The 26,921-nt window shown below is 43.2% G+C and overlaps 1 protein-coding gene across 5 annotated transcripts in view; it reads left to right on the forward strand.

Annotated features, from left to right (window-relative positions):
• The first annotated feature begins 950 nt into the window (after positions 1 to 950).
• Positions 951 to 26,921, forward strand: part of KIAA1549 (KIAA1549 ortholog) — a 152,174-nt gene continuing 126,203 nt past the window's right edge. Inside the window, exon 1 of one of the 5 annotated variants that reach the window (XM_069807507.1) lies at positions 951 to 1,620. In XM_069807507.1, coding sequence (XP_069663608.1) covers positions 1,500 to 1,620 — 121 coding nt within the window. In that variant the 5' untranslated portion in view covers positions 951 to 1,499. The remainder of the gene's footprint in view (positions 1,621 to 26,921) is intronic. The other 4 variants (XM_069807502.1, XM_069807503.1, XM_069807504.1 and 1 more) reach the window with 4 other exon arrangements.

Consider the following 26,921-nt stretch of genomic DNA (forward strand, 5'->3'; position numbering starts at 1 on the left):
GACACCAGCCTGCGCTGTGCGTTGCGTGGCGTACAGCTAAATCTTACCGGTATCGCTTTATTTCTGCACGTCAGCAAAACGAACCCTCCGCTCCCGGGAGCGAGGTGTATCTGTCGTGACCGATGGGCCCCGAGAACGGCGTTGGCAACCCCGCTGATGTCCCGTTAGCCCGTTCTACCGGGTGTGCCGCTGGAAACCAGGTGAGCCCGGCTCTGGGACCTTTTCCCGGTTGTCGCTGGTGCTCGCCGGTGGCCGCCGGCCTCGCCCGCGCTCCTGAGGAGAGCCGGGCTGTGGTGAAGGGGTCCCTCGGCTCTCTGTGCCCGTTACCCCCCCCCCTTCGAGCGACACCGACGCTGCGTGGATGTCCCGCCACGTCGCCATGCCCTCCCCGCCGCCCCTTCTCCTCTCCCGCTTGCGGGACATTCGTTTCGGCCCCCGACCCTCCGCGCGCAGCCGGTGGGAAGCGAGGGCCCTGTCCCCGGGCACCGCCAGCCTCCGGGCCTCGCTCCGCCGTGGGGGAGCGCAGTCGGCCGAACGGGGATGCCCCACGCAAACCGGCAGCGGGCCCCGGGGCCGCCCCGGTCAGGGAGCGCGTAACCGGGAGACCCCGAGGCCCCTCAGCACTGCCCCCCCCCCCCCCCCCCCGCCCCGGGCTGCGCGTGCAGCGGGGGCGAGGCGGCGGCACGCGACGGGTCAGCGCTCAGGAGACGGGGTGCTGCGGGGCCCGGCCGGCCGGCCACGGGCGGGGGCGGGGCCTCGCCGACACCGCCCCGCCCCGCCCCTCCCACCTCCCCCGGGGGAGCCGGAGCGGGGAAGGGACGGCCGGCCGCCTTGGCTCCTCCCCTCGCTACCGCCTCCGCCCGCGCGCGGCGGAGGGGGCGGGGCGGGCGCGCCCCCGCGCAGACGCGGACGGCGGGGCGCGCGCAGGTGGCGGGCGGCCCCGTTTGCGCTTCGCCGCCGCGGGCCGGCCTCCGCCGGGGTTAGCGCGTCGCCCGCGGGGAGGGAGCGAGCGAGCGCCGGGGCGGCCGGGTCGGGGCTGCTGCCGCCTCCCCCCTCCGGCTCCTTCTCCCCCCACGTGAAGGGCCGTAGCCGCCCGCCCGGACGAGCGCCGCGGCTGGCCGAGGAGCCCCCGCTGCCCCGCAGCGCGGGGGGGTTTGCCCGCCGCCTCCCCGCCCGGGGGCCGAGCCGAGCCGCTCGCGGGCCCTGCGGGGCCCCGCTGCCCCGCTGCTGCCCCGCCGCTTCTGGGAGGCGGCTGGCGCCGCGGCGCTGCCCCCGTGAATACTCCACACGGGGTGGGCGTGGGGAAGGGGGGGGGGCTGCGGAGGCCCCCCCGCCCCCGGGCGTCCCAGCCCCGCCGCCGGCGGTGGATGCGCCCGGGAGGAGCCGCCGAGCCCGCCCAGCCCTTTCAGCCCGCGGGGGGGGGGGGGGGGCGGGAGACGGGACGCGGGGCGCCGCGATGACTTGACGCCGGGCCGCGGCGTGCCGTGCCGTGCCGTGCCATGGAGGGGATGACACGCTTCGTGGTGGCCTCGGCGGCCGCGGCGCGGTGGCGACCGGCGCTGCCAGCCCTGCTGCCGCTGCTGCTCGCCGTGCCGGCGCTGCGGGGCTCGCCCGCCTCAGGTAAGGGAACAAAGGGGGCCCGCGGAGCCGGCCGGGCCGCGGCAGGTGTGCCGGGCCGGGGCCGTGCCGTGAGGGGCTGGGGGGCGGCGGGTGTGTGTGTGTGTGGGGGGGGGGTGTCGGCCGCCGCTGCTGAGGGGCAGCCGGCCCCGCGCGCCGGTGTCCGTTAGCGGGCGCGTGCGGGTGGGGGGGGGGCGGCAGCGCCGGTAACAATGCGGCGGGGCGGGCGGGGGCCGCCTCTGCGCGCGGCGCTGCTGGGGAGCTCCGCCAGAAAAGGCGCGCATTGTTCGCAGCCAAACCGCCTCCGCTCCGGCGAGGGGCCGGGGGGCTTCGCCGTGGGCAGCCCCGACCCCCCCCCCCCGGGGCGGGGGGGGGAGCGGGCGTTGCAGCCGTTGCGTGGAAGCGAAGGAGAGAACCGGTGTGGGGAGGGGTGTTGCTGGCAGCCCTGTCCCGGACCTCTCGGGGGACCCGGTGTTTCGGGTGTGTGGGGTGGTCGCCCGGAGCGGTGGTCCCCCCGGTGCCCGCTCCCCTCTTCCCCCGCCTGCGGCTCTCGGAGCGCCCGGGGCGTTTGGGGGTGCCGCTTGTCAGGCGGCGGTGGCACCTGCGGGGTGCGGGGCAGCCTGGTTCGCCTTCGCCTTTCAAGTTAGGAAGCGTGGGAGCCCCTCCGGACGCACGATGCTACTTTCCAGGCACAGCCGGGGCACGACTTGTGCGTGGAGAGACCGTTTGGGCTTCAGGGAGTGGTGTGTTCGGTAGATGCTTCGAAATAGCTAGGAATCGGTGACCCCCTTTTTTTCCTCTCTTTTCCCTAGTGGCTCTAGACACCAAAATTAGTCTTTAGTTAAGCAGACAGTTTAATCACAAAGATGTCTCGTTCGGTTCTGCTCCCATAGCACCTTGTGGCTTATCTTTAATACTTCTTTTAAAAAAATGCAACTACCTTTTCATAGAAACGGACAATTTTGCTGTGACTACAGGGGTGGGTTTTTTGGTAGAAAACAGGTATAAAGTAATGTATTTTTATCAACATCAGTAAGTTGTTGGTAAGTGGTAGAAATGATGAGAACCTGCATTAACCTGTTTCATGAAGTGGACCAGCTAGTGTTGACTATTTAAACATGAGAATTGTGGTGATTATTGTTGGGTGCTTAAGAAGCCTTGGTGTTATAAAACATGCTTATCTTTTTAATAATACTTAATTTCCACTTCAGGAAGTAGTTTGTGTTTTGTTGGTGACTGGTTAGGTTTTCAGGGAAGTTATGCTCTGCTCCAGCTCCCTTTAGCCAGCAAGAGATGTTCCATTTCCAGCCTAGGCGAAAGTTGATAATTTCTAGTAAGCTTCAGAGATTCTTCTTCTGAAATAGAACAGGCTTTGCATACAAATAGGAAGTGGCAAAGCAGTAGGTTTGTAAGCTGGAGATTTGCTTGGGTTTTTTTGCCTCTTTGAGGTTCATGGAATGGCTGGGTTTCTTTTTCTAGATTTTCATAGTAAGGCAGTGAAGGCTTTTGTTTAACTGTCTAATACTTAGCAGCTCTTAATTAAATATTGCTGTGGATTTCTGTAAACTTTTGTGTGATGGCTGTGCATTCTTGTATAACTTAAAAACAGCAGTATAAATATTATGTAACTTAGCCGGTGTTTGGGCTGCTGGAAGAGAGCACTTAGAGACAACAGATCTCGCCCAAAGCGATGCTTTCCTGCTCTGTCTATGGCAGGAGCCTTCAGCTGTTTTGATTTGTGAGTCCTCTATGTTTTCTCTTTCCACTGTGAATCATGTACAATGAACTTTAGCATACTAAGAGCAAACTTGCTCTTCAGAGGATGCTTTTCATAGGCATCTCAGAAATGGTCCATTGCTTGCAGAGATTTAAAGACTGCAGGTTGCAGAGAACAAGAATATTTTGTTCCTTTTCGGTTAAGGTGAAATACTTTATTAAAAAGCACGACAGGAGTGCGATTTCTCTGTCTTGGGCCCATAATGTTTAAAAAATTAGGACACAGCCTTTATCCTAATCTTTTCTTTAGCCTTGAAGTGTTTTGATGGTATGATGGGTGGTGTGAAACAGAAGAGCTGTGTACTGGTCATACAAGCGGTAGGCTTGGACAACATTCACTTAATTGCTTAACAGATTTACAACTCCCTGCAAATCTCTCTTGGGTGCAGTTCATTTGCTTTTCAGTGCCATTTGGCCTTGACCAGTTTAGGAACAGTAAGAACAAGCTCCTACAGCTTTGAGTTATGCAGAAGAGGCATACAGTAAGAGTGGAATGGCTGTTAGAGCCACTTGCTTGCAGCTGAAATAGCGAAGTGAATGTCAGTACTTAAGAAAATTTAGTAGTAAATCAACTTGGGTTTTGGAATGCTTGATCCAGCTCCCACTGAAGTCACATGTTGCTGAATCAGGGCTTCAGCTTCCACAATTAAGCAGATGCTGAACTCTTAGTATGTGGATAGGCTGCTAGTGTGCTAAAGGTAGGCATGCATTTGAGCACCTCTGTGAACTAGGGCTTTGGTCAGACTCTGTGAACGTCTTACTGCTCAGCCCAGGCTGTGTTTTTGCTTTTGTTCCATTGCACAATCTGTGCAGCTCCCGCACTGACAATCAGGAGGATTTATCTTGTCTTGCTGCGCTGTTTTCGTGGGAGAGAGGAGAGCTATGTGCCAGGCTCAGAAAAGTCTGCAGTGAGTTTCCTCAGAGACTCAAGGACCAAAGAGAAGTTGTGGAGGTCAGGCAAGGAATCAGATGTAGCTGCCTTATGGGACAGTTGCAGGATATTGTTTATTCAACTTAATTGCATGAGTGTGTTGCAGACACTTGAGTTGGCATTGTGTCTCTTGTGGCCAGTTCAGCTTGTCAAGCTTGCTTCCAGTTCATTTTCACAGAAGACCCATATGGTTGGAGGATTCCCTTTAAGACTGCTTTTCTGTGCTGTGCTTGCTTTATTTATGTCAGCCTCGTGTCTACAAGCTACACTTGTAGTCTTGCCAGAGGAAATGTGTTTTTTGTTTGCATGTTCTTTCAAGAAGTTAGAATGCTAAACAAGCTAGTGGACAGTGCAGCTTTTTGTTCAATTGTGTCTGTTTTGTGAGTGACGTTTGTTTTCTGGGAAGCAAGGTCTTGGATTTCTCAGGCAGGGCTGGGAGTTGAAATATAGCATGCCTTTAACAAAGTAGGGTTTAACAGCTTTGACCTACCTTGGGTAATAGATTTCATGCACTGGACACATTAAAGAGCAGTGATTCTTGCTGCAGCACAAATCTTTTCCAAGAGGTCTTGGGAAGCTGATGATTGTGGTAATTGGCAGGTTCTGACAACCCAGTTCTTATTTCTCAATTCAGAATGTGTGTGTGGGGAGGGGAGTTGCTTGGGAGAGAAGTGAGGGAGAATAGACTTCTTAATAATACAGCCTCGCTTCAGCTGTGGGAGACATGTCTTTCCTTCATTTGAAAGTAAATCTGTTTATGGCTGATGTCCTAAACTACCAGTGAGTCTCCAGCCTTGCCCATTGTGGTGTACAGCATGAATAACACTAATTGCGTAAGAGTCATTATGGATGATGTCCTTAACTACTAGTATGTCTCCAGGCTGGCCTGTTGTGGCATACAGCATGAATAACACTAATTGCATAAGAGTTATTAAATAGAGTGTGTCGTGGGAACCTATGTATAAGTAAAAAGCCATCAGGAAATAGCACAAGTTGTATTCTAGATTTTGTCGTAGTACCCCAAAGTTAAGTCAAATGGTAACATTAAATGAACAATGCAGACTTAATTTCTTTCTTGGCTCATGTGCAAGAATGACATTTTCGCGGAGTCCTTGTCAGCATGGCCAGTTTTGCACTCTGGAGATGCATGATATGATGTCTTTTTTTTTTTATCCCTTTAAAAGTCATATTTCTGTGCTTTTCTTTAGTGGTTGCTAAACACACATGAGCTCAATAACAAATTTGATTGACACTCCCTATATGTGCTGTGTTTTCAGCTGTTGATGTTATTGGAGACAGCTGTCTTGGAAGACTAAGGGAAAAACTTTCCGAAGAGCGATGGATTAGTGGGGTCTTCTTCCTAACACATGAGATGGGGAAAAGATGCCAGTGACCAGCAGTACTCACATCACTGATTACATCAATGTAATTGCATGTAAAATGCACAGAATAAATACTGGAAAATGATAGACTGGGCTGATTGTGCTAGCTCTTATTAAAGCTGTAAGATGTTATAAGATGCTTGTAAGAAACAATACTGCTTTGCAGTGGAGTTCAGAACAAACTTAACTATTTCAATTGAAATTTTATAAATTGTGCATTTTGCTATGGGCTGAAGCTTTTTTTTTCTTTGCAAAATGTCAGTTGAAAGAGTTCAGCTACTTCTGATGTTGAAGCAAGAGGAAAACAATGGTTTCTGCTTTGAGTTCTGCCAGCTTCTTTTCTGAACAACTTTAATACCCTTATGCTTTGGAGCATGCAGTTAAACTTTGGCAGATTGTGTCTGCTCTGAAGGGGATGTTTTCTCTGCTGCTGCTTTGAAAGTGGTTTTTTTCAAAAGCTTGTAACAACCAAATTTAGGCACGCATGGCTGTGATAGAGATGCATTTTTTTGTCTGCTAAAACAGACATGGATGCTAAAACAGAGATGGATATAGACTGTTCTCATGGAACCTCACCTACCTATTAATACTGACCAGGGCACATATGTGCCACCTGGGCAGATGTACTAAGTGTGCTTCCTGTAGCTCAAAATGATATGTGAAATATTGGACTTCCCTGTGAAAGTCTGTCTAAACCGCTGCAGAAGTAGGAACGGATTGAGCTTTAGGACTGAGACCTGGCACCTGCCTGCCTTTTGTTTAAGAATGTGTCTGTGCTATGTAATGGACTGCTTTACTGTCTTTAGCGGAACTCGAGCATCTGCCTTGTAGTGTGGTGTTGTGTGGTGGTACTTGGTTGTGTTAGGCCCAAGAGGGAAGACGGAGAGAAGGCCTTCAGAAGGAGCAAGCATGGGACTCGGATTTAGTTAGGCAGCAGGAGTAAGAGAAGGGTCTATGGGTCTTCTCCAGTCACTGTTCTGCTCGCTGATGAGATGTGTGCAGAAACCTGGGAGTTGTAGGAGTAGGAGGGGAAGAGACACACAAATTGCAAGAGGGTTTGTGAGATGAAAGAAACTGGAACTGGCAGGGCACGAAGACTAGGAGGCAAGACTTTAGGTCAGGAGTGGGGAAATAGGTCTGTGGATGAGGAAACTGCAATGCAGAAATTAATCCTAGAAGAAATAAGCACTGCAGCCTGGTAGTAGGATAAGCACACTGGGAAACACAGATGGATTCGGTTTAAAAAAGGAAAATAAACTTCCAGAAAATAGTGTTGAAAGGAAGAATCAGAAGTAGGGAAGATAAGGGACTGAGCCAAGACTGGAAGAGATGTGGCTGAAAGCATCAAGCTTGGAATTTAGGAACAGGGAGGTGTATGCCCACTGCTCTGGGACACTTTCTCCAGAATTTGGCACAGAACCCAGGGCTTCAGAGTATTGGCCCTTTTCTCCTCTCAGCCAGGAGTATGATAATCTGCTGCTACTCCTTGAACATTTCGTGAATGTGCATGTTTCAGCCTTGTGACAGAAGTATATTTCAGAGTTTGTTTTAAAAACTAGAAAATCTCCTCCACAGAAATTGTGGTGGCATGTGAAGACTGCAAAGGTGGAAATCAACAAGTTGGAAATATTGATGTTATAGTAACCTGTACAGTTTTAAACTACTTCTGTGCTTATGGTACAGCTATACTCACACGATCACAAAGTGTATATCCATGTAGGTTGTATTTGTAGCTATATAGGCACCTGCATGTAAATATCTGTACATACACATACCCACACGCAGAAAGGACCCTCATTGCATTCAGTGTACAAAACTGATCCTGCTGTGGGGAGAAATGGGTGTTGGATAGCAAATGCAGAAGTTATCTATGGGACTCTTGCTCCTTTTGTAGCAGATGTTCAAAGGTGTGAAATGATTGAGTGTATTGGGTTTGCATGGCAAGGTTTTGGTAGTGGGGGGGCTACAGGGGTGGCTTCTGTGAGAAGCTGCTAGAAACTTCCCCTGTGTCCGACAGAGCCAATGCCAGCCGGCTCCAAGATGGACCCACCGCTGGCCAAGGCCATCAGCAGCAGTGGTAGTGCCTCTGTGATAACAGATTTAAGAAAGGAAAAAAAAGTTGCTGCAGTACAGAAACTGCAGCCAGAGAGGTGAGTGAGAACATGTAAGAGAAACAGCCCTGCAGACATCAAGGTCGGAGAAGAAGGAGGGGGAGGAGGTGCTCCAGGACCTGGAGCAGAGATTCCCCTGCAGCCCGTGGTGAAGACCATGGTGAGGCAGGCTGTCCCCCTGCAGACCAGGGAGGTCCACGGTGGAGCAGATCTCCACCTGCAGCCTGGGGAGGACCCCATGCCGGAGCAGGGGGATGACTGAAGGAGGTTGTGACCCCGTGGGAAGCCCGTGCTGGAGCAGGCTCCTGGCAGGACCTGTGGCCCTGTGGAGAGAGGACCCCACGCTGGAGCAGGTTTTCTGGCGGGACTTGTGACCCCGTGGGGGACCCACGCTGGAGCAGTCTGTGCCTGAAGGACTGCAGCCCGTGGAAGGGACCCACACTGGAGCAGTTTGTGAACTGTAGCCAGTGGGAAGGACTCACGTTGGAGAAGTTCATGGAGGACTGTCTCGCATGGGAGGGACCCCACACTGGAGCAGGGGACGAGTGAGGAGTCCTCCCCCTGAGGAGGAAGGAGCAGCAGAGACAACGTGTGACGAACTGACCGTAACCGCCATTCCCCATCCCCCTGTGCTGCTGTGGGGGGAGGAGGTAGAGAAAATCAGGAGTAAAGTTAAGCCTGGAAAGAAGGGAGGAGTGGGGGGAAGGTGTTTTGGGAATTGGTGAGTTCTCATTATCCTACTCTTAATTGATTGGTAATAAATTAAGTTAGTTTTCCCCAAGTTGAATCTGTTTTGCCTGTGACAGTAATTGGCGATTGATCTCTCCCTGTCCTTACCTTGACCCATGAGCCTTTCATTCTATTTTTCTCTCCCCTGTCCAGTTGAGGAAGGGGGAGTGATAGAGCGGCTTTGGTGGGCACCTGGCTTCCAGCCAGGGTCAACCCAATGAGACGAGGGAAAGGGAAGTTTGAGTAAAGGTTTCGCTGTTAATGTAATTAAATGCTGTCCTAGACAACTGAATTGTGTTGCTCTTGCGGAGTTTCAGTGATGTGAGCAAGTTGCTTAAACCAAGCTTCCCACAGGTGGTCACTAGCTGTGTGTTCCTCATTTACTGGACATGAGGCCTCTGGGATCTGTGTTGCAGAAATGCAGCTGTAAGCACTCAGCCAAAAGTCAAGGGGAGCTGTTCTTGAATAGATGTTGTGTCTGTAATTCTAAATACTCATTAATGTTTCAAATTAGGCACTCAGAATTTGACCTTGTTTCTTAGTTTCACTAGTTGTAAAATGTAATTTCTTAGATGTAATTTCTTGTTTGATTTTCAAAATAGTATGAAGTGTTCAGATGCAATAGCAGTGAGCACAAAAGAAAAATTAATCAGAAAACCAAAGACTCTTGTCTTTAGAATCATAAAGATCCAGCGGATGATAAACCAGTCTACCAAACTTGAATCCACAGGAAAAGAAGTGTAAGAAATAAACTATTTGTAAGGAAATAGAAAGTAACAAATGGTGGTGTAACAGTATGCATTTACCCTATTAAGACTTTTTTAGTGAGAGTTAACTAGCTTTGTAGATGGGAAGATGTACTATGCTGTATCAAAGTGTAGTAGGATTTTGTTTGATTTTTTAAAAAATCAAATCTTCATAATATGTACTAATATTTATGTTTGCTGATGTTTGTTGCTCACTTTCAGTTTTAGCAGTTTCAGCCTACATCCCCTACCTGCTCTTTCTTCACACACAAACTGTTTTCTAATCCTTTTAGTCCTCTTCCATTCTTCTCTCTGATACAGAGAGGCTTCTCTTCTATGAATTAATTCCCTGTGTATATTTTTGAATTGGCTTTAGCCATCTAGTCAAGATAGTGTGTCTGGGCTTGTGGTTTGAAATAGAAGTAAGATGCTAAACTTCACCAGCGAGTAAGGGGAGGAGGAGGGAGGAATGCTGGAAATATAGAAAAAGGGCCTGAAAATCCAGATGCTTTTCAGTAAGGCATGTGCATAATAGTATCATACTGATGGGGCTGAAAACCTGCACAGCTGTAGGATGGGGAATAGGCAATGCAACAGTGCTGTATGAAGGGATCTGGTGTTTATCGTGGATCACAAACAGAATGTGATTCAACAGGATCACAGTGGTGCTGGATCTCGTGAACACGTGGGTTATGGTCTTTGGCATATCCTCTGTAATAACTTGTTCGTTCTCTTCCGTGGCAGAAGAGCTCCAGCTAGAATGCTGTGTCTAGTTTGGGACCTTGTCCTTCAAGGAAGAGACAGGCTACTGGAGAGGGTTAGATCACAGAAATATTGGGGTTGCCTAGTCTAGAACAGAAAAACAGGTGGACAGGACTTCATTCAAACATACAAAAGATAAATACAAAGAGAAGTGTAATAAACAGTTGTTGATGTTGAGTAAGAGAAGTAAAATACTTGAATTGCAGTGAACAAGACAGGTTTTCTAACTGGTGATCTAACAGTGGGGATAATAAAACCCTGAAATACATGGTTTGGGGCAATAATGTAATCTGTCACTGGAGTTGTAAGAACAGCTTGTATAATGATCTAACAGAAGTGGATTGCAACAGTGATTCCACAGCAGTATAAAAGGATGGAATGGATGACCTGAAATATTTTGCAATTCTGTTTTTGTGAGATTCTACAAATAATGTAATTTATGTGCAGGCTGCAACATTGGGGCCAATACCTGTTCATTACTGAAAACTTTGGTGTGCTGTTCAAGTGAAGAAACAATTTGTGGTTGTATTGTTAAATAATGTGTCATAATGTTTATGCAGAGAAAAGCTAAATTAGGATTTCATAGGTAGCCTTAGTAATGATACTTCCTAACTTCTGAATGATTGATTTTAGGCTTAACAGTTTTGTAAGGTTTCAAATAATACTTTGTAATCCTTGCTATAGTGACTTTATCCTTAGTAATAGTGGGCAGGAGGAACACACTAATTTTTTGTTAGTCTCTGTGCAAGTTCAGTTTCTTAAGCATTTTACAGTACTGCATAGATTATCACTGAGAGGACAGGTATGAGTAAACGGTGTGGATGTGATTCTGCATCTCTTACCTTTATTCATCAACTGAATTATTAGCATTTGTATATCTAATAGGTGGGATGGAAAGAGAGGCAGTATTAGTGCTCAAAACACTTTATTGATATTTGTATGAAAAGTATATAGTTGGGCAGGCTGGGAACTTGTTCATCTTGGCACAGAATTTAGGATTTACCTTTGCCCTTAGCGAAGGGAGGGATGGTGGAAGGAAGAGTTCCTAGGCGATGCAAGATAATCAGGAGACTGAGCAAATACCTAGCAGTAGACCAAATCTTTCAGTTGCCTGTGTTGTATGTACTGCAGCACATGGCTGGGGTCTCGGTTGAAGGGAGAATGCAAAGCTTCTGTCCTTCAGCAGCTGAGCACCAGCGGGTGCCCCACCTGGTGACTGGGAAGTGGCCGAGTTTCCTGGCCGGACTGGTACCCGCTGGGAGGGCAGCGCGGATGTCCTGGCCAGAGCTGTGTGCTTGCTGGCCGCCACTCAGGTGTGTGCAGTGCTTCCCAGCTCTGCACAGAGTGTGTCCTGACAAAGCTTTTCCGGACAGTTAAGACAGCGGGGAGCTGTATTTGTACCCTTTATCTGAAATTGGTTGGTATGGCAGGGTGAGCGGGAGAGGGAGCATGGGGACTTTGATCAGGAGGATACTGAAATAAGGAACAGCACGCTAGGAGCTAGGGCTACTGTAGGAATGGGTGAAACTGGGCATATGGACTTAGGGTATTGATGGTGGAAGGCTGAGAAGTGCTGTGGTAAGAAGAGGGCTGCTTGATACTGGTAAGTTGGAGGTTTTCATGGCTCCACTGTGTATTTGACTTGAGCATCCTCTCTTTAGAGCTTGCCCTCGAGCTACGCAGAAGAAACCCAGGCACTTGCATAGGGCATTTTCTAAAGGGGTAGCTTGGCTCAGTTTTAGTAGAAAACTCTTGTGTGCCTGGTAAGATATATTTGAGAACCGTAAATGCACCTGAAAATAAATGGTCACATAGTACAGGTAGACAATACAGGTATAGATGTTTTTTCTGAAGTAGTATTGATACACTTACAGTTTTCAGCTCATTTTTTTTCTTAATTCACACCATTTTGGACTGAATTTCCTATTGAGTGTTTTCATACTGAGTAAGAAGATCAAACTGATATCATTTCTTACATGAGAGGAAGGGTCTCCTTTTGTTTGCTCTCCAGCCAATAGTGTATGGAACTAGTTTGTGGATACTCTGTAAGTGAAAGTTCTCTCCTCATTTAAAGGCAATTGTTTGATACTGCAGCATGGTGCAAGGACTGTTTATTCTTCTTCTAGTTGGGTGTGAACTTGATTAGATGTCGAGCCTGTCTCACCTTTTCCTATGGCCTGTAATTCTATTGTAAATAAATTCCACCTCATGTATGCAGGTTGCAGTGAGCACTGCTCAACCACAAAGCCACGATGATTCAGTTCAGCATTATTTGGAGACAAAGCTCCAAGCATTTATATAGCAGACCCCTCTGGGCTAATACCATGTTACTTTTTGAGTAGGAGGAAGACAGTTGTTTATCAGCTACACTGGATTCTGATTAAGTAACTTCTCCAGTGGATGTCTGTATTTAAACCTGGAGTTGGTGCTGAATTGGGACTAACTTGTGTGATATATTGGGATAGAAATTGCATGTCACAGAACAAAATCCTGATCTAGAGCAGAAGTCTGGTTTGACGATGTTTTCAATTAGAAGCTGACAGTGACCTGACTTCCTGTCCTTACGCTGAAAGATGAAACAGATTTGGGCTTCCAGCCATTGACATTCAACTTTTAGAAGATGTAATTTGTTCCACTCTGAAAGAAGGAAAAAAAAAAAAAAGTTTTTCCTTTGTCTTTCCAGAGTGCATGTGCTTTTTATAGTAACTTGGTTAAAAAAAATTACATAAATGCTCATCAACATAGTAATCAAGGTTTTGTCAAGAAATATTTTATCCAGTATTAGTACAAGCAAGGAAGTTTTGACAAAATAAATTGTTAGTCTGTTTACTTTTTCTTCTCTGAGTAGTTACTTTGCTGCTTCTACTGCAGGCAGGTTCTTAAAACTGTAAAAATTGTCAGAAGGATTAGGATAGCTGAGGAATGTGAAATGAATGTAAATCCATTTTGCTGCTTTTTAAATTGTCTGGATTCCAAGTAGTGTCACTTGAAAGTATAATCTTCTTAAAATCCTGGGAGCATTAGAAACTTAGAAACAAAACCGAACATAATTTCTGTACTGCAGTATTAATCCTTATGATTCTTTAGCATTTACTGCTGCTATTTACTGTGTGTGAAGTTTGTTAAGCACTGAGGTCAGGTGAAGATAGTTCTAGAAATCTTAGAGGTTCTTTCAGATTTACTAAACCAACAGTCAAATTAGTTGTTTTTATGTATTTCTTGAATGAGCCAAACCCATCATTAAAACATGCTACTGACGTGTGAGATTGCACTGACAGTTTAGCATGGTTGTATTCTTTTATATTGGGAAAGAAAATACACCCTTGAAGAACAGAATGCAACTTTTATGTTGTAACATGTATTCAGTACAAACATTCATGTCATTTAGGTAAGATACTTCCAAAATACTCTGCAGTACTTTCCCTCATTCCTAAATAGTATCAACCCTGGAGGTCATATCTAAAACTTGTTTCCTGTAAATATGTTGTTAAATAGGTTTCTAGATATTTTTAAAAGCAGAAAAATATATAATTTTTAAATCTTCCAAATGCAGGTGCAACAGATAATATGGTTTATGAAGACAAGTATTTTGATTTGAGTGAATACTTAAAGATCCTCCTTACATTTCTCATATTTCAGAAGTTAGATTTCTAATGAATTTGTGGACTTGGGTTTTATGAGGATGTATTTTGAGATTTGTTGCTTTTAGTTTTGAGAGAGTTGGAAAAAAAAAAAAATGGCAATTTTACCAGTAGAATGAAAGTAATGAATTAATTAAAATGATAGCTATTGGAATTTTTCTGAATGTTTAGGATCAATCTTTGTGGATTGAATTATTTGGAGGAGGACAGGTGAAAAGCACAGGTGCATGTTAAATATAGTTTGTCATAGGCAGTCAAAGCAACCACCCAAAACAGCAGGTGTTTATGTGGAACATGCATATAAGCTCAGGCATGTAGTACTGGTTTGTGCTCATAATGTGTTAGTATGTGTGTGTTTTGGTTTCGTTGGTTTGGTGTTTTTGTTATTGTTGTTTGGGTGGGTTTTTTGGTTTGTTTGGTTTTGTTTGTTTTGGGTTATTTTTTTTCCCCACCCTTTGGAGATGAGGGGAAAACTTTAAATGAGATTGTTTATTTTCATGATTGAAGAATGCATAAAGGGTTGAAGACTATCTGTGCAGGTTTGGCTGTATGAACTCTCCCAAAGTTTAACTGGGACCTCTTCCTCAAGTTCTGTTTCTGTTGTGCTCACCTTAGGAGCTACATCATACAGTAATCTAATACAGGTTTACTCTGTTAATTCTACAATGCCTTTAAGTGTTTTTTTTTTTTTTATTGTAATGTAAAGGAGCATGAACATAGTCTGTCAGCAGGAAAGAAGTAGAACAGGTTGCTACGGGAAGCTTAAGAGATGGGGAACCCAAATGATGAAAGCTCTTGTTAGACTAGCTATCTTTATAACCTACAGTGTTTTTATTGTGCTATCTTTTGTACAGTTCATCTTGCCTGGAAACTTTATAAGGTCGTAAGCTTGTTGATGCTTCCTGAATTGTTGCTGCAGTGTAAGAGAAATAACATTACTGCATCCTTTTTAACTTCTGGGACTGGATTCCTTGCTCCTTCAAATATGTTGTAGGTAAAACTGTTAAGTCGAGTCAAGAATTAAATCCTGTGCCTGCAGTCTAAAGAATTTAGAGCTTTTAAATTGCAGCTCTGTTATCTCAAGCTAGGAAGAAAATATTGAAATGGGAGTTTTGTTTGAAAGCTATTTATTGAAAAAGAATGTTTTGGTATTTTGCTGATTTGCTTTCATGAAAGAATATCCAAGACAAGTAAATCAAAGCCAATGGGATATGTTATTAACAATAGATGTCTTGTATGTCTCATAATTAAACTGCTGTTCATAGTCTTTTGGGGGAACAGGTTTGTTTTTTCTCAATGTGCAGGATTTTTTTTGTATTCGAGAAGTTGAAAAGAACATGGTAGGTGTAATACTTTTTTTTATTAGACACTTGTGTGCGTGCAGAAATTGTTCAGCGGCTGTGTAATTGAGTTAGGGTAGCATGCGTTGGGATGATGTAGTCTGTGACAGTCGTATCAATAGCCTGTTTTCCATCCAAAAAGTCTTGCAGACCTCCTCAGAGCAATCTCTGGTGTTTATGGAAAATGGCACATTTCTAAATAAAAATCATGCTTTGGTAAGTGGGCTGTTGAGGAAGCAATCAATTTCTATTTTAAACAAGTAAACCCACCAGATTTTCCTCTGTTTTTACACATTACAGCAGGTGTTATGTATATTGAATTGGAAGACACAACAATAACAGAGTCAAAGCTAGTCTTCTGAGCTCAGCCTTTTTTCATATCAATGTTTTATGTTGTTTGTCTGGAATGTTCAGTTGTCATATATACCTAATCAAACAGAGACACAAGACCAAGAGATTCACTTCAAAAACATGGTAACATGGTTTCTTTTATCCAACATAGTAAACTTCAAATCCTTTCCTTCCTCTTTTTTTTCCCCTCTTGGAAGAAAATCCTTTTAGGCGATTTTTTTTTTTTAACAAAGGTATCAATGTTCTGTTCTGTGCTTTCCCCAATGCTCCTCTTACTTTCCCCCATATATTCTACCCTCTTTGCTACATTTCTGTTTGGAGTGAAAGTTGCAGGGAGTTCCATCTTACCTCCTACTGAAAACCAGAAAAAAAAAAAGATGTGATTCCAGCTTTTGTTGGTTTTGCACTCTGTATACTTCTTCCAAGCTCTTAAGGAGGAGAGTAGAACTCGTTAGGCATGGGTGGGGTTTTTTCTTGTTGGGGAAGGGAAGCCTTGGAAAAAGGGGAGGAGGAAGAAAGCAGGAGTGCGGTTTCTTGCCAGACATGAATGATTTTCCCTCTTAGGAAGCTGTGGCTCTGTGTTATTCCATGAAGGGGAAATCCAATTTAAGATGTTTCTGTTACTTCTCTCCTAGCTTGTGACTTCAGCTTTTTGGATGGTTGTTGTATAGGCTATATTTTTAAAAGAGTACTTTATTGGGATATATTTACTGTTTTGGTTTGTGTTTTCTCCTTTAAATGGGATAGGTCTTGAAACCCGAACTTGGAGCACAGTCATGCAAACAATTGTATTGGCACCTCTGGAGTGCAGAAATGAGTATCTGGGGATGTAAGGGAGTGGCAAGAACCTTTCAAAACACAGCTGCCACTGACAGAATGGCACCACAGCTCTATTTTACTCTGAAATTAATTTGTTAAGGAGCAACTGGGTTAGAACTTGCTTGATCTTAAATAGCCCCTGCTATTGAGAAACCTTCATTTTAACAGCAACTCCTTTCTCATTTGGACTCACTAGTAGTTTTTATATGACTGTTGCTCTTTCTGGAAGTTTTATCTTCTGAAAGGAAAGTGGATCTTTGTATTTTTAAGTAGTTCAACTCAGAGTACATAGTAAAATCTTTTCTTTAAGCAAATATTCATATGAATGATAGAATTAAGATGTCTCCTTGGTCTTCAGTCATATTATACTTCATATAGAGAGTTTAAGCTCCATAATTTGTCTAGATAAAGAATTTCCACTTTTATAACTGACAGGTTTGGAGAACTATTGTTCTTGCTAATGCATTTTAGTAGGTCCCTACATCCTTCTTTACGGTTGATGCCTTCTGGTTTAGGACTGGCTTCAACACTTGCCCCACCATCAAAGTGATTTACTGTTCAGTCCCCATGTGAGCACTTCAGTTCCGTTCTTCACGCTGTTTCTGCGTACGCTCTCCCCGCGTAGCCTCGCAAGCCCCAAGCTTTGCCAACACGTTAGGCTTCCCTCCATCTGCCTGCTTCCCTGCACGACAGCCGCTGCGCCTGCTTTGTGCTTTGCAGTCCCGGAGGACTAGTTGGGGTACTGGCTAAACCGGTGTTGCTATTGCATTTTTCGCTCTCTTATTTCTCTACACTATATCAAATAGAAAACCACCTGTGTTACTGTGTGTGCAAATCAGGCCCTTACTATGAATTCATTCCAGTCTAACAAGCCGTGCTTGTCTATAGGGCAGCGAATGCATCCCTGGGCTTTCTGAGGTGAATGCAAATACATGTTTAGAGGTCTCAGAGGTCTTAACTTGGCAAGCTAGGCTGTTCAGGACCGTGTGAAAAACAAGAAAATTTGGGGAGTTAAAATTTGGGTGACCCAATATGAAATGGTAAATGTCAAGCACCTGACTGAAACCAGGTTATAAAGTATCTATGAATGCTGTCAGCCTACTGAAGAGTTGCTGCTTTAGATGTTTTCTGCATCATCCAAGAGAGCAAGATTCCAATTGGTGGGCTTCAGCATTAAGTAGGTAGTGGAAATGTTTGTTTTCTTGCCCGATTCAACATCACCATGGGAGAGACAGGGTTTGGAAACACTGTGTGTCAGCACTGGAGACAAAATATTTTGTAGAGAGTGCGCTCATCAATTCCAGCAGACTTTTGCAAACTTTTATGAGTGTGAACTTGCTGGTGGCTGCCACTGAGGGCATCTTTCCCGTGAGCAGAAGAGTTAAATTCATGGTGTAGGGCCTGCTGTGTTGCCTTCCAGAGCAGGAGGGGCAGCAGGGATGTTGACAAGCAGCATGGTGGCATGTCCATTCTCAGCCCCTTCTGAGGGAAATTGGGCAGAGGCAAACTAACGTGTTTTACCGTAGAAAATGCAGGCATCTTCCTGAATGTTGTGGTACTGTGGAGGGTTGGGAGCAGAAAAGGATACTGAAGTATTTTAGAGAAAAATATAAGCCAGCATGTTTCTTATTATGGAGTAAGTGGGTACATTGTTATTTTTGTCTTGGTGGTCTTTTTAAAGCCAAATGATACTGAACTCGGGTCGTTTTTTTCTTTGTCTGTTGGCTTAATGGTGGAACAGTGTCTTGGGGAGAGGAAGCCTCATCGGGGAGAAACTAATAGAAGTGCATCATTTGAGGCTGTGCATATTGTAGGTCACTTTAGAGAGACTGTGTTTTTCCAATCTTGTATGGAGCCGGAAGTGACACCTTTGTGGTTTCTTTAATTATGAATTAAGTATCACATGGATGTGAAGCATTAAAAATTCTAAAGCATCTCTGGGACTGAATTAAAAAAAAAAATCCGTGTTGCAATTCTCAGTGGTACTTAAAATGGAGGATGACTTTTTCGCCAGAATAGGCTTTAATTGAAAAACAGACTTCCTGATATATCCCTACATAATGGTGTAAAAGCTTTAGACCTTTTGCTGTTTTGCGTAGTTAGCTTCAATACTAAAATTTTGCACTGACACTAAGAACTAATGCAGGAAAATTTTCCAGAAGTATTTCAACATATAATCTTAGTCATATTTCACTTCATTGACAGTGATAATTTGCATGGGTTCTGTTCTGTAATTATTTGAAGATCAATAATAGGTGTATCTTTCTATCTGTCCTGTCTAGCAGTATAATGGCCTTTGAGATACTCAGAAATGAGAAGTTCTCTCATGATGCTGACTGTAGCAGACTTGGGCTCTAATTAGGGCTGGTTTATGTAAACCAGTTTCAGAACTGACCAGTTCTCAGTTTCCTAATCCCTTGCAGAGGAAGGAGGAAAAAAAAAATCCAACCCAGGAGGCTCAAGAGCACCATACAAATCTCAACTTGCTGACATTTTAAAGAAAACTACAAGTGTTGGAAATGCCAGGTTTCATTAGATTTTCTTATTAAATAGGTTTTTTGGTTTTTAGATGGATGTTTTAGATGGCTTTTATTGGAACCTCCTCTACAGGAAACACCAACGTGAGTATTTGCTGTGAAGTGTTACTGTATTGAGCATTCAGATTTTCATAGCTTCATTTTTTTTTTTCTTTTTAATCCGCTGCATGGTCCCATATCTTTGTTGTAGGAATATTGGTATATGACTTGCATCTGAGGAAGATTTAAGGATTGCATACAGGTTTACTACTCTTCTGTAAAAGGAAACTGTGGCGCAAGCTTGATGTGGTAAAGTGCTTTTCATCAGTCACTGAGTTCTATGGAGCAGGCATGAAACTAATGATGCTTTCAGATTTCCCCAATGTTTGATAGAAAAATGGTATCAATGGCTTGTCCTTTAAGATGTAGGGGTTTCTTCTTCATAGGCCAAACTCGAGTGAAATATACAGGTGCTGATTTTTCAGGTAGAGAAACATCGTTCTTGTGTCAAGAACATCACCTTATGGCACCCACGAGACCAGATGTTGGCATATTACTGGCATTTGATAACCAGTGACTGCTTTTTAGAGGCTTAATGTCTTGAGGGCATAACCTTTTGCTTGGTTAAATGCAAAAGTCTGTTTATATCACTTCATGTATACTGCAGATTGCTTGGAGTGTTAATCTCATCATAATGTAATTTACCTTAGAAATGCTTAAAATGAAATAATTTTTGCTATTTTAGCCAACTTAAAGCCTTTGGAAACTGTCTTCTCCGCAAAGGACTAGTGTCTTCCAGTGAACTTGATTTTCTTGATGATTATATCTGTTGTATGTTGTTTCTTAGAAATGAAATGCTTCTTGATGAAGAGAGGGAGGGGAGTGTTGCTAAAATGCTCTGGTTTTGTAAACCTGGAACTGAACTGGATAAGAGGGGAGAGAGAGCAGGGGAAATGAGACTTTTTGTTGATTGGCTTAACATACTAGAAATTAAGTGGACCATGCTTGAATCTTGGCGTTACAGTAGGGTAAAAAATGGTAAGCATATTTAGTCATGGTTTGGGGTATTTTAGGTCCCTAATAACAAAGGAATAAGGGTTGTTTTTTTCCCTTTAAATCCTTTTTAAGTGATTTTTATTCCCCAGTAACAAAAATTGGTAGAACAGAATGGTGGTGAGGGGAGGGAAGGAGTCCTGTGCAGGTCTCTGGCAGTATCCAATTTCATATTTGCCATGAGAAACAAGTGTTAATGTGTTTAATGAAAGATACCACAAACACTTTTCATTTACTAAAACTAGATGATACTGAAAAACATTATTGAGAACTTATTTTTCTTTTCCTTCTTCAGCTGTGGGGAGAGGAGCATTCAGTTTTTAGATTATAACAACTTTTACACTTCTATTAAAGTTGTTTTAGACCAGCTTTATGAACCAACTATTTAATATTCAGAGTAAAAACCTCTTGTTTTATGACTATGGAAGGACCTGCTATTGCAGCTCCACCAGCTACTACATATGTATTTTTCTTCTAGATTAATCCTTGGGTAGCATCTTATGGGCAGTGTTCTGTACAGTCATTTGTCATTTAAACAGCATTATTGCAGTTCTGTCGTGAACTATTATAAATTATCACACAATATACCAAACCAATGCATGATAAATGTAGGATACTACTTGGCAAACATGAAGGATGTTGTTGGTTTAGGGTGCATTAAATGTGTCGGAGATGTTGCTTTGTCTGGCAGTGTGAAAGAGATGTGAAGTGACTTTCTGGATTGCAGGGATGTTGTTGGGAATTGGGAGTAATGCACCCCATGGGAGCTGAGTTGTTAAAAGTGTATTCCACAAAGGTGTCTGTGATTAGCTATTAGCTTTAGATTAAAAAGCTAATTAAACCCATTTGTTTAAAGATGCCATAGAACAGATACTAGCAGTGTACTGGGCTTTGTTCACTAGTAAGTTGAATAAAATTTTTGTAGGAAGCTACATTTGTTTTTTTACACAAATGGCACATAGAGGCCAAGCTGATTTGTCTAGAGATAAACAGTGAAGCTGTATTGATATCATGGCAAAAACTTCTCAAAAACAGTGATTTGGGGCAAGGGGGGAATGAATCAGGATGAGAAAGAGTTTGGTAGGCTGTTGAAGAAGAGCTCACTTGTGCAGTGGTGTGGCTGGGGATAATATTTAGACACATGAATGGAAGCTGGGAAGTTTTCTTACCTGTGTATGTGGCTGTTGTGTGGTAGCTACTAGTGTCAACCATTCAGGGAGGATATTGATTAATTGGGGATAGTTCAGAGAATATCCCCATGAGGCTTTGGAAAGGATGTTTCCAGGTGAAGATGTCAAAAAGCAGCCTAGTTAACATGTTCTAGAAACAGTGGAGGTGTGACTTGATTTCTGTGTTGTGGAAAATACAAATTCTGTAGTGGAAGGGCCCTTGGACCAGATAGGGAAGATTTTCAGTAAGTGGAAATTGAAGCTTAAAAACATTAGACTAGGAGTTATGTTTAAGGTTTGTAACAATGAGGAATAATTAACCATAGAGCAACCTAGTGTGTTGGAAAATTTAAAAAGCAGGAGTTAATTTAGGCAAGATTTATGAACTGAATTAGGGCAGAGATGGGGCTGGAAGATCACATTGTTACTTACTGTGCTTATAAACTTCTGGCTATGTGCTGTAAAAGAATGACATTATGGAGTCTAATCATGTAGCATGGAATCTAATTCCCTTTCCTTTGGCTCCATTCACCTTCTGTTGGAGTAAATGACAAAACCTGCTCTGACCAAGAGGATACAATACTGCTTGTGCTCATCTCCATTGTCTGGGATTTAGGGGAGACTGATACAAAGTTTTAGTGGTTTAAAAACAATCACTTCTGTACCAAAAAATGTCAAGACTTCAAGATGGTAATGAATTGCAGTAAACTTACAGAATGTGATGCTGAAAGCATAACATGCAATCTGATAAATAAAGCTTCGGCTGATATATCAGTTTTGCAGTGTAATTCTGGAACACACAATGTTCTGGGGGGTGACAGGGCACAACATGGGATGCTGGTGGTGCTGTGGCAGTCTCAGCAGTGGGGAGCTGGAGGTGAGCTGAGCTCAGTCACTACTACTCAGGCTGACTGCTCCTCCCTTTTTTTCTAGCAAGTGCTGGAGTGCAGTAGAGGTGTTGTACAGCCTGTTGTGCACCCGTACCAGGAAGGGTTCTGTGGGTGTAGAAGCAGATGGTTGTGTTTGGGTGATACTCTGAATACCCATGGAGAGGCAAGAAGAAAGAAGGGAAAGGAAAAAAGTCTCAGAGTCAACTTTTCCTCCAAATGAGAGGTTCTCCAGAGATGTATGCCACCGCAAGTAGCAAAGGTAGCTCTAGAAGTAAAACTGAAAGAGGACCAGAGGACCAGTTGTAGGCACCTCTTTCTTCCCTTCTGTATTGACTCCGTTACACCAGAGGTTTAATTTGCTTGGAACACTGGGTAGTATTTGGAAGAAAAAATAAAAAAAAAATTATTTTTTTTTTCCATGGGTGTCATGCCAAGGTTCAAATCATACAGGCCAGTATTACTTGTAGCAGGGTTCTCCTCAAGCATATTTTGCACACTGGCAACTGTTAGTGTGCACAGAGTGAAGAAGCTGGAGTGAGTTAAGCTGACACTTCTGTAGCAAATGGAAACTTTTTAATAAATAATTAAATCCAGTACTATAGAAGCTGATATCTGTGGTGACCAATATCAGTCGTTTTAATGGTTCTCTCTCATTTCCTTGCTATGTTAGCCATTTACCTGGAATATTTGTTATTTTAAACTGTGAAAGGAAAGGGGGACAGCAGTATCTCAGTAGTTTTATTTGTGTGGTTTTCAGCTGTAACCTTTCAGGCCTCTGCTGAGTGAAACGCTGGCATAGGGTTTTGTCTGTGTTGTTCTGAGGAGAGATCCTACTGATCTTGTACTTGCTCTGGTGAAGATGGCATCATCTGAACTGGACCCTTTGGGTCAAAACCATTCACTGTTTGCTAGCTGAACTAGTTGTGTTTGTTCAGTTTGCTGCTGAATTTCTACCATGTTCAGAATCCTTATGGAATTTCTTGCTCTACAAGCTATATGCAGCAGACCTATTACTCTTTTTTGAACTTGTAGACTCTTAGTAGCTAGTAAAACTTGATGGTGATAGGTTTTTCCCTGCTGTGGATGTTTTAGAAATAGTATATAGTCCCCCAGGAAACTGGGAAGTAAAGGTTGAAAAATCTTGCTGTAATGACATTTGGGGGTTCCTAAATCCAGGTTTACACCAGGTTTCAAACTTGGTGCAGTGGTTGACCAAGAAAAGCAATGGGTGGAGAAAAGACCAGCTGAATGGAAATGAGGCAACTATTTCATGGTTTTTCCTTGGAGAAATTAATGTGGCTCAAGAAGTGTTTTTTGTTGGTGGTGCCCTCTATTTTAGTCACAGTTGACAGAAAATGTGAAAACTCTGCAAGAAAAGAATCTGAGAAGTGGGAGAGGAAAGATGTCTGACGGTGTGGTTGAACAGGGTTGTGTTCTGAGAGGTCAGAGCAATGAAGGACATACTTCAAAAGGGCATGGCAGATAAAGGTGCAACTAGAACAAAAGTAGCAACAAAAGAGAGAACAGAGAATAAAAATATGCTCTTCAAAACCAGCATAGATAGGAAACTACCCTCCTTTGAAACTGAAGTAAATGACAGTCTCCAGTTCTATAGTTAGTGATGCATTTCAGTAAAATTATTCAAGAGCTCCACTCTTACCACCCAAATACATTAACGTGCAAGAGTTGGCTGACAGAAAAATAGCCATTTAGAACAGTTTTTGATGGGAAAAACTGCCAATGTGGAAGAAACCAAGACAAGGCTGTGTCTCTTACATTTCTCTTGAAATGACAAATAACTTAAATTGTCAGTTAAAAACTGAGGATGGATCTTTAAAGGTATGAGATGTGTTTGTGACTTAGGGAAACTTTCGTTTTTTGTTTAAAGTGAGTGCTGTAACTCTTGTTGCAATGTGTCGCATACAGAGCAGCATATTCTGAAGTAATGCAAATTCATGGAGTATGTATCAGGCCATGCGAAGATTCACAGTGTTGAAATGAATGATGGCACTGCTATGGAAGTTGTGGGACAAGTTTTCAAGCAAGTGTTCAGGTAAAACACGAGCAAGAGTTCTCAAACCTTGCATGGCCGCATGAGGAGAAAGGTAACTTCCATCAGTCAACTGCAAACTTCTTAAAGGAGGGTAGTGATTTCAGTTTGTTCCTGAGCTTTATATTCCTGTTACTGTAAAGGTTCAAATTAATTTCAGCAAATAGGTCTTGGAGGAGATAACATTCTGCCAGCAAAACTTTAATTCCCAAAGCATTTTGGGAATTGAAGTAAATTGTTTTATTGGACAGTTTAAAAAACACTACCTGTTTTGATAATGTACCTAGCAGCTTTCGTGTCTGGGGCTGTGTTTGGTGTGGCTATCCATATTGCAGATACTGAAGTTTGTTTCTGCTTTACTCCTCTGTCTCTGCTGTTTTGCAGCCAAGGTCAAGTTAAGTCTGTGGTCACTCAGAGCTAAGGAAACAAAGGAAGCTTGTAGTATTCATTTCTCTGATTTCTTCTAGTTTTCTGCAACTGAATGTGGTATGATTACAGTATTTTTCAGGTATTTGTCTAAGTTGTTTTTTTAATCTATTTATGCTCTTTGGACTCTTAACATCCCATGGCAATGAGTTCCACAATTCGGTTATGTTTGGGGGAAATTCTTGTATTTTGTTGCTGTTAAACTTATGTTAGTTGATACTTTTATTGAATCTTTTAACCATTTATTCTGAAATGTCATAATTGTTTTTTAATTCATCACATCTCTCCCACTTGTGACTCAGGAAACCTCATTCTCATAGTCTCACTGCTGTTGTCTCTCCTCCGATATGAAGAATCTTATAATGGAGCCAGTCTGTACCTACACTTTAATCTTCTCTGTGACACCTCAATTTCTCTATTCTTTTTTGGGAGTGATCATTATAACTGTGCAGCACTTAAGGTGAGATCACAATGTTTGCATATAGTGTGGCATAATAACATGTTTCTGTTCTTGTTCTCTGTTCCTTTCCTAGTGGTCTTTAGTATTCTGTTTTGTGTCTTTGATTTCTGCTGAGCACTGAGCTAACATTTTGAAATCGTGGATGGTACTTCACAATCTCTTTAACCGAGTTAGTAGTAGCTAACTTAAAGCTTATAGTTGCTTCTGTGGGTAGGGTTGTTATTCCTCCTTTCTGTACTTCACGTTCATCAATCTTGAATTTCGCCTAATGTGCTGGAAGCCAGTGGTGTTGGAAGAGCCTTCCACTGCCTTTCAGTGTCAGTTTTCAGTTGGGACTTTACTGAAACGCTGTTGGCAAATGTTGTCAACTTATTCACCTCTCTGTTCCTGATCGTATTAAGCATTGTAGCTGCACCACTGCTGGAAATCTTTTTGCATTCTAAAGCTTTTAATTTATTCCTGCTGATGTCTTAAGCTTAGGCCATAGTAGTTAAATTTAAGAGTTTTGATTAGGAGCTTGTTAAAGGCTTTGAAAATCCAGTTTAAATTGTTTCAGTTGGATTAACATTGTGTACACACTGCTCTTCACAGAACTGTCACTGATATGTGAGATATGACTGACTTCTACAAAAATTATTTGGGAACCTCTGAGATTACAACCAATAACTCTTTCACAAATCATTGTGCTTAGTCCATCTGTGCAAGGCAGTTAGGTAGCTGGTCCAGGATACTGATGGATTACAGGGAACTCAGTGTTTTGGGGAGGTAGATTCATGCTCTTGAAACTATAAGCAACCTGAACGAAAGTAGTCTTTAAGTGGTGGAAGCTATGTTCAAAAAGTAAGTCTTTTTGGAAGTACTTTCAGGATAAGCTTGGGAAGGAGGCTTATGCTTTTTTCTGCTACCAGTAAAACTCAAGTCCAAAAAGAGGCTGTATGTTATTGTTGTTATATACTTAGCACTTAGGGGCAAGTGTTAAAGCAACGCATCTCATGAGATCTACCTTTGAAGTGTTTGGCTGATATAAATGGAGAGAAAATGAGAGTCTTACTTGCTGTTTTGGCTTTCTTGGGCATTAGCAACCACTTACAGATGTTTTATTTCTTGCTTTGTGCTATACCTATTTGCATTCAGTTTGTAAGCAATCTGGAGTTACTTGTACCACTAGAAAAGATCTATGTGAAAGAAAATGTTTTAGTTTCTGCATGTATGTGTGTGCACATCCATGAAACAGAAGTAGTGAAGAAACATGCTTAATATACCAGTTCTCAGGAGGCTGAGTAGAATCTAGTTAAAATTACTTAAAAGTGAATAGTTGTGCCTCAGGTTACCATGTATATCTGAGCTCAATGTATTCTATAGGTGGTTTTCTGTTTCTCTAATATAAATGTTTCTCATTGAACTTAAGAATTGCATGGTAGTATGTAACATTTCTCATACTGATCTTAAACCAAATATATTCATGCACACATAGATTTATATATATACATAGATGTATGTACACAATATTTATATATATACATGATGCATATAAAAATATATGTAGACATGTATTTTGGTAGTATTACTGACTGATGTGCAACAGTAAAAACCTGGAAAGTAAGGAGTTTGACAGAAACCTATTCTGGGACCCATGAATTTAAGATCCCACAAAAAAAAAGCTCTGTCTACTGAAAACCCATACATTTTAACAAATCTTGGGATTACAGCTTAAAATCAAAAAATGCCTAACTGTTTAACAGTTTTCTAGTCCATCCCTAAGCTGCTGGGTTGATGTGATTCATTGGATCACCCTAGGTGGTAGATATTTGCTCATGAGATAATTCTCTTAAAAATGTTTTTTATAATTTCTGCAACTTTTGAGTGGGCTCTTGATCTAGGAAACCAATTTATCTCAGGTATGCAGCATAGGTGCATACATAACGTGCAAATATTGCCAAGTGATGCTGTGGACAAATTTTTAGGGGGAGGTATCTGGAAGGAACGAAGCCATGATTTATTGTCTATTCAAGAATGATATGCACAACTTCTTTGCATCAGTGTTATATACATTATTTTCAGCTATACATGGTTTTCACATGCTGTGGTGGGCTTGCTTATTTACATATAGCTGAAGTTAGCAAACAAAAGTTGTGGTATCTGAGAAGGCTGG

This window comes from Haliaeetus albicilla, chromosome 19 (assembly GCF_947461875.1).
Source record: "Haliaeetus albicilla chromosome 19, bHalAlb1.1, whole genome shotgun sequence".
Lineage (NCBI taxonomy): Eukaryota > Metazoa > Chordata > Aves > Accipitriformes > Accipitridae > Haliaeetus > Haliaeetus albicilla.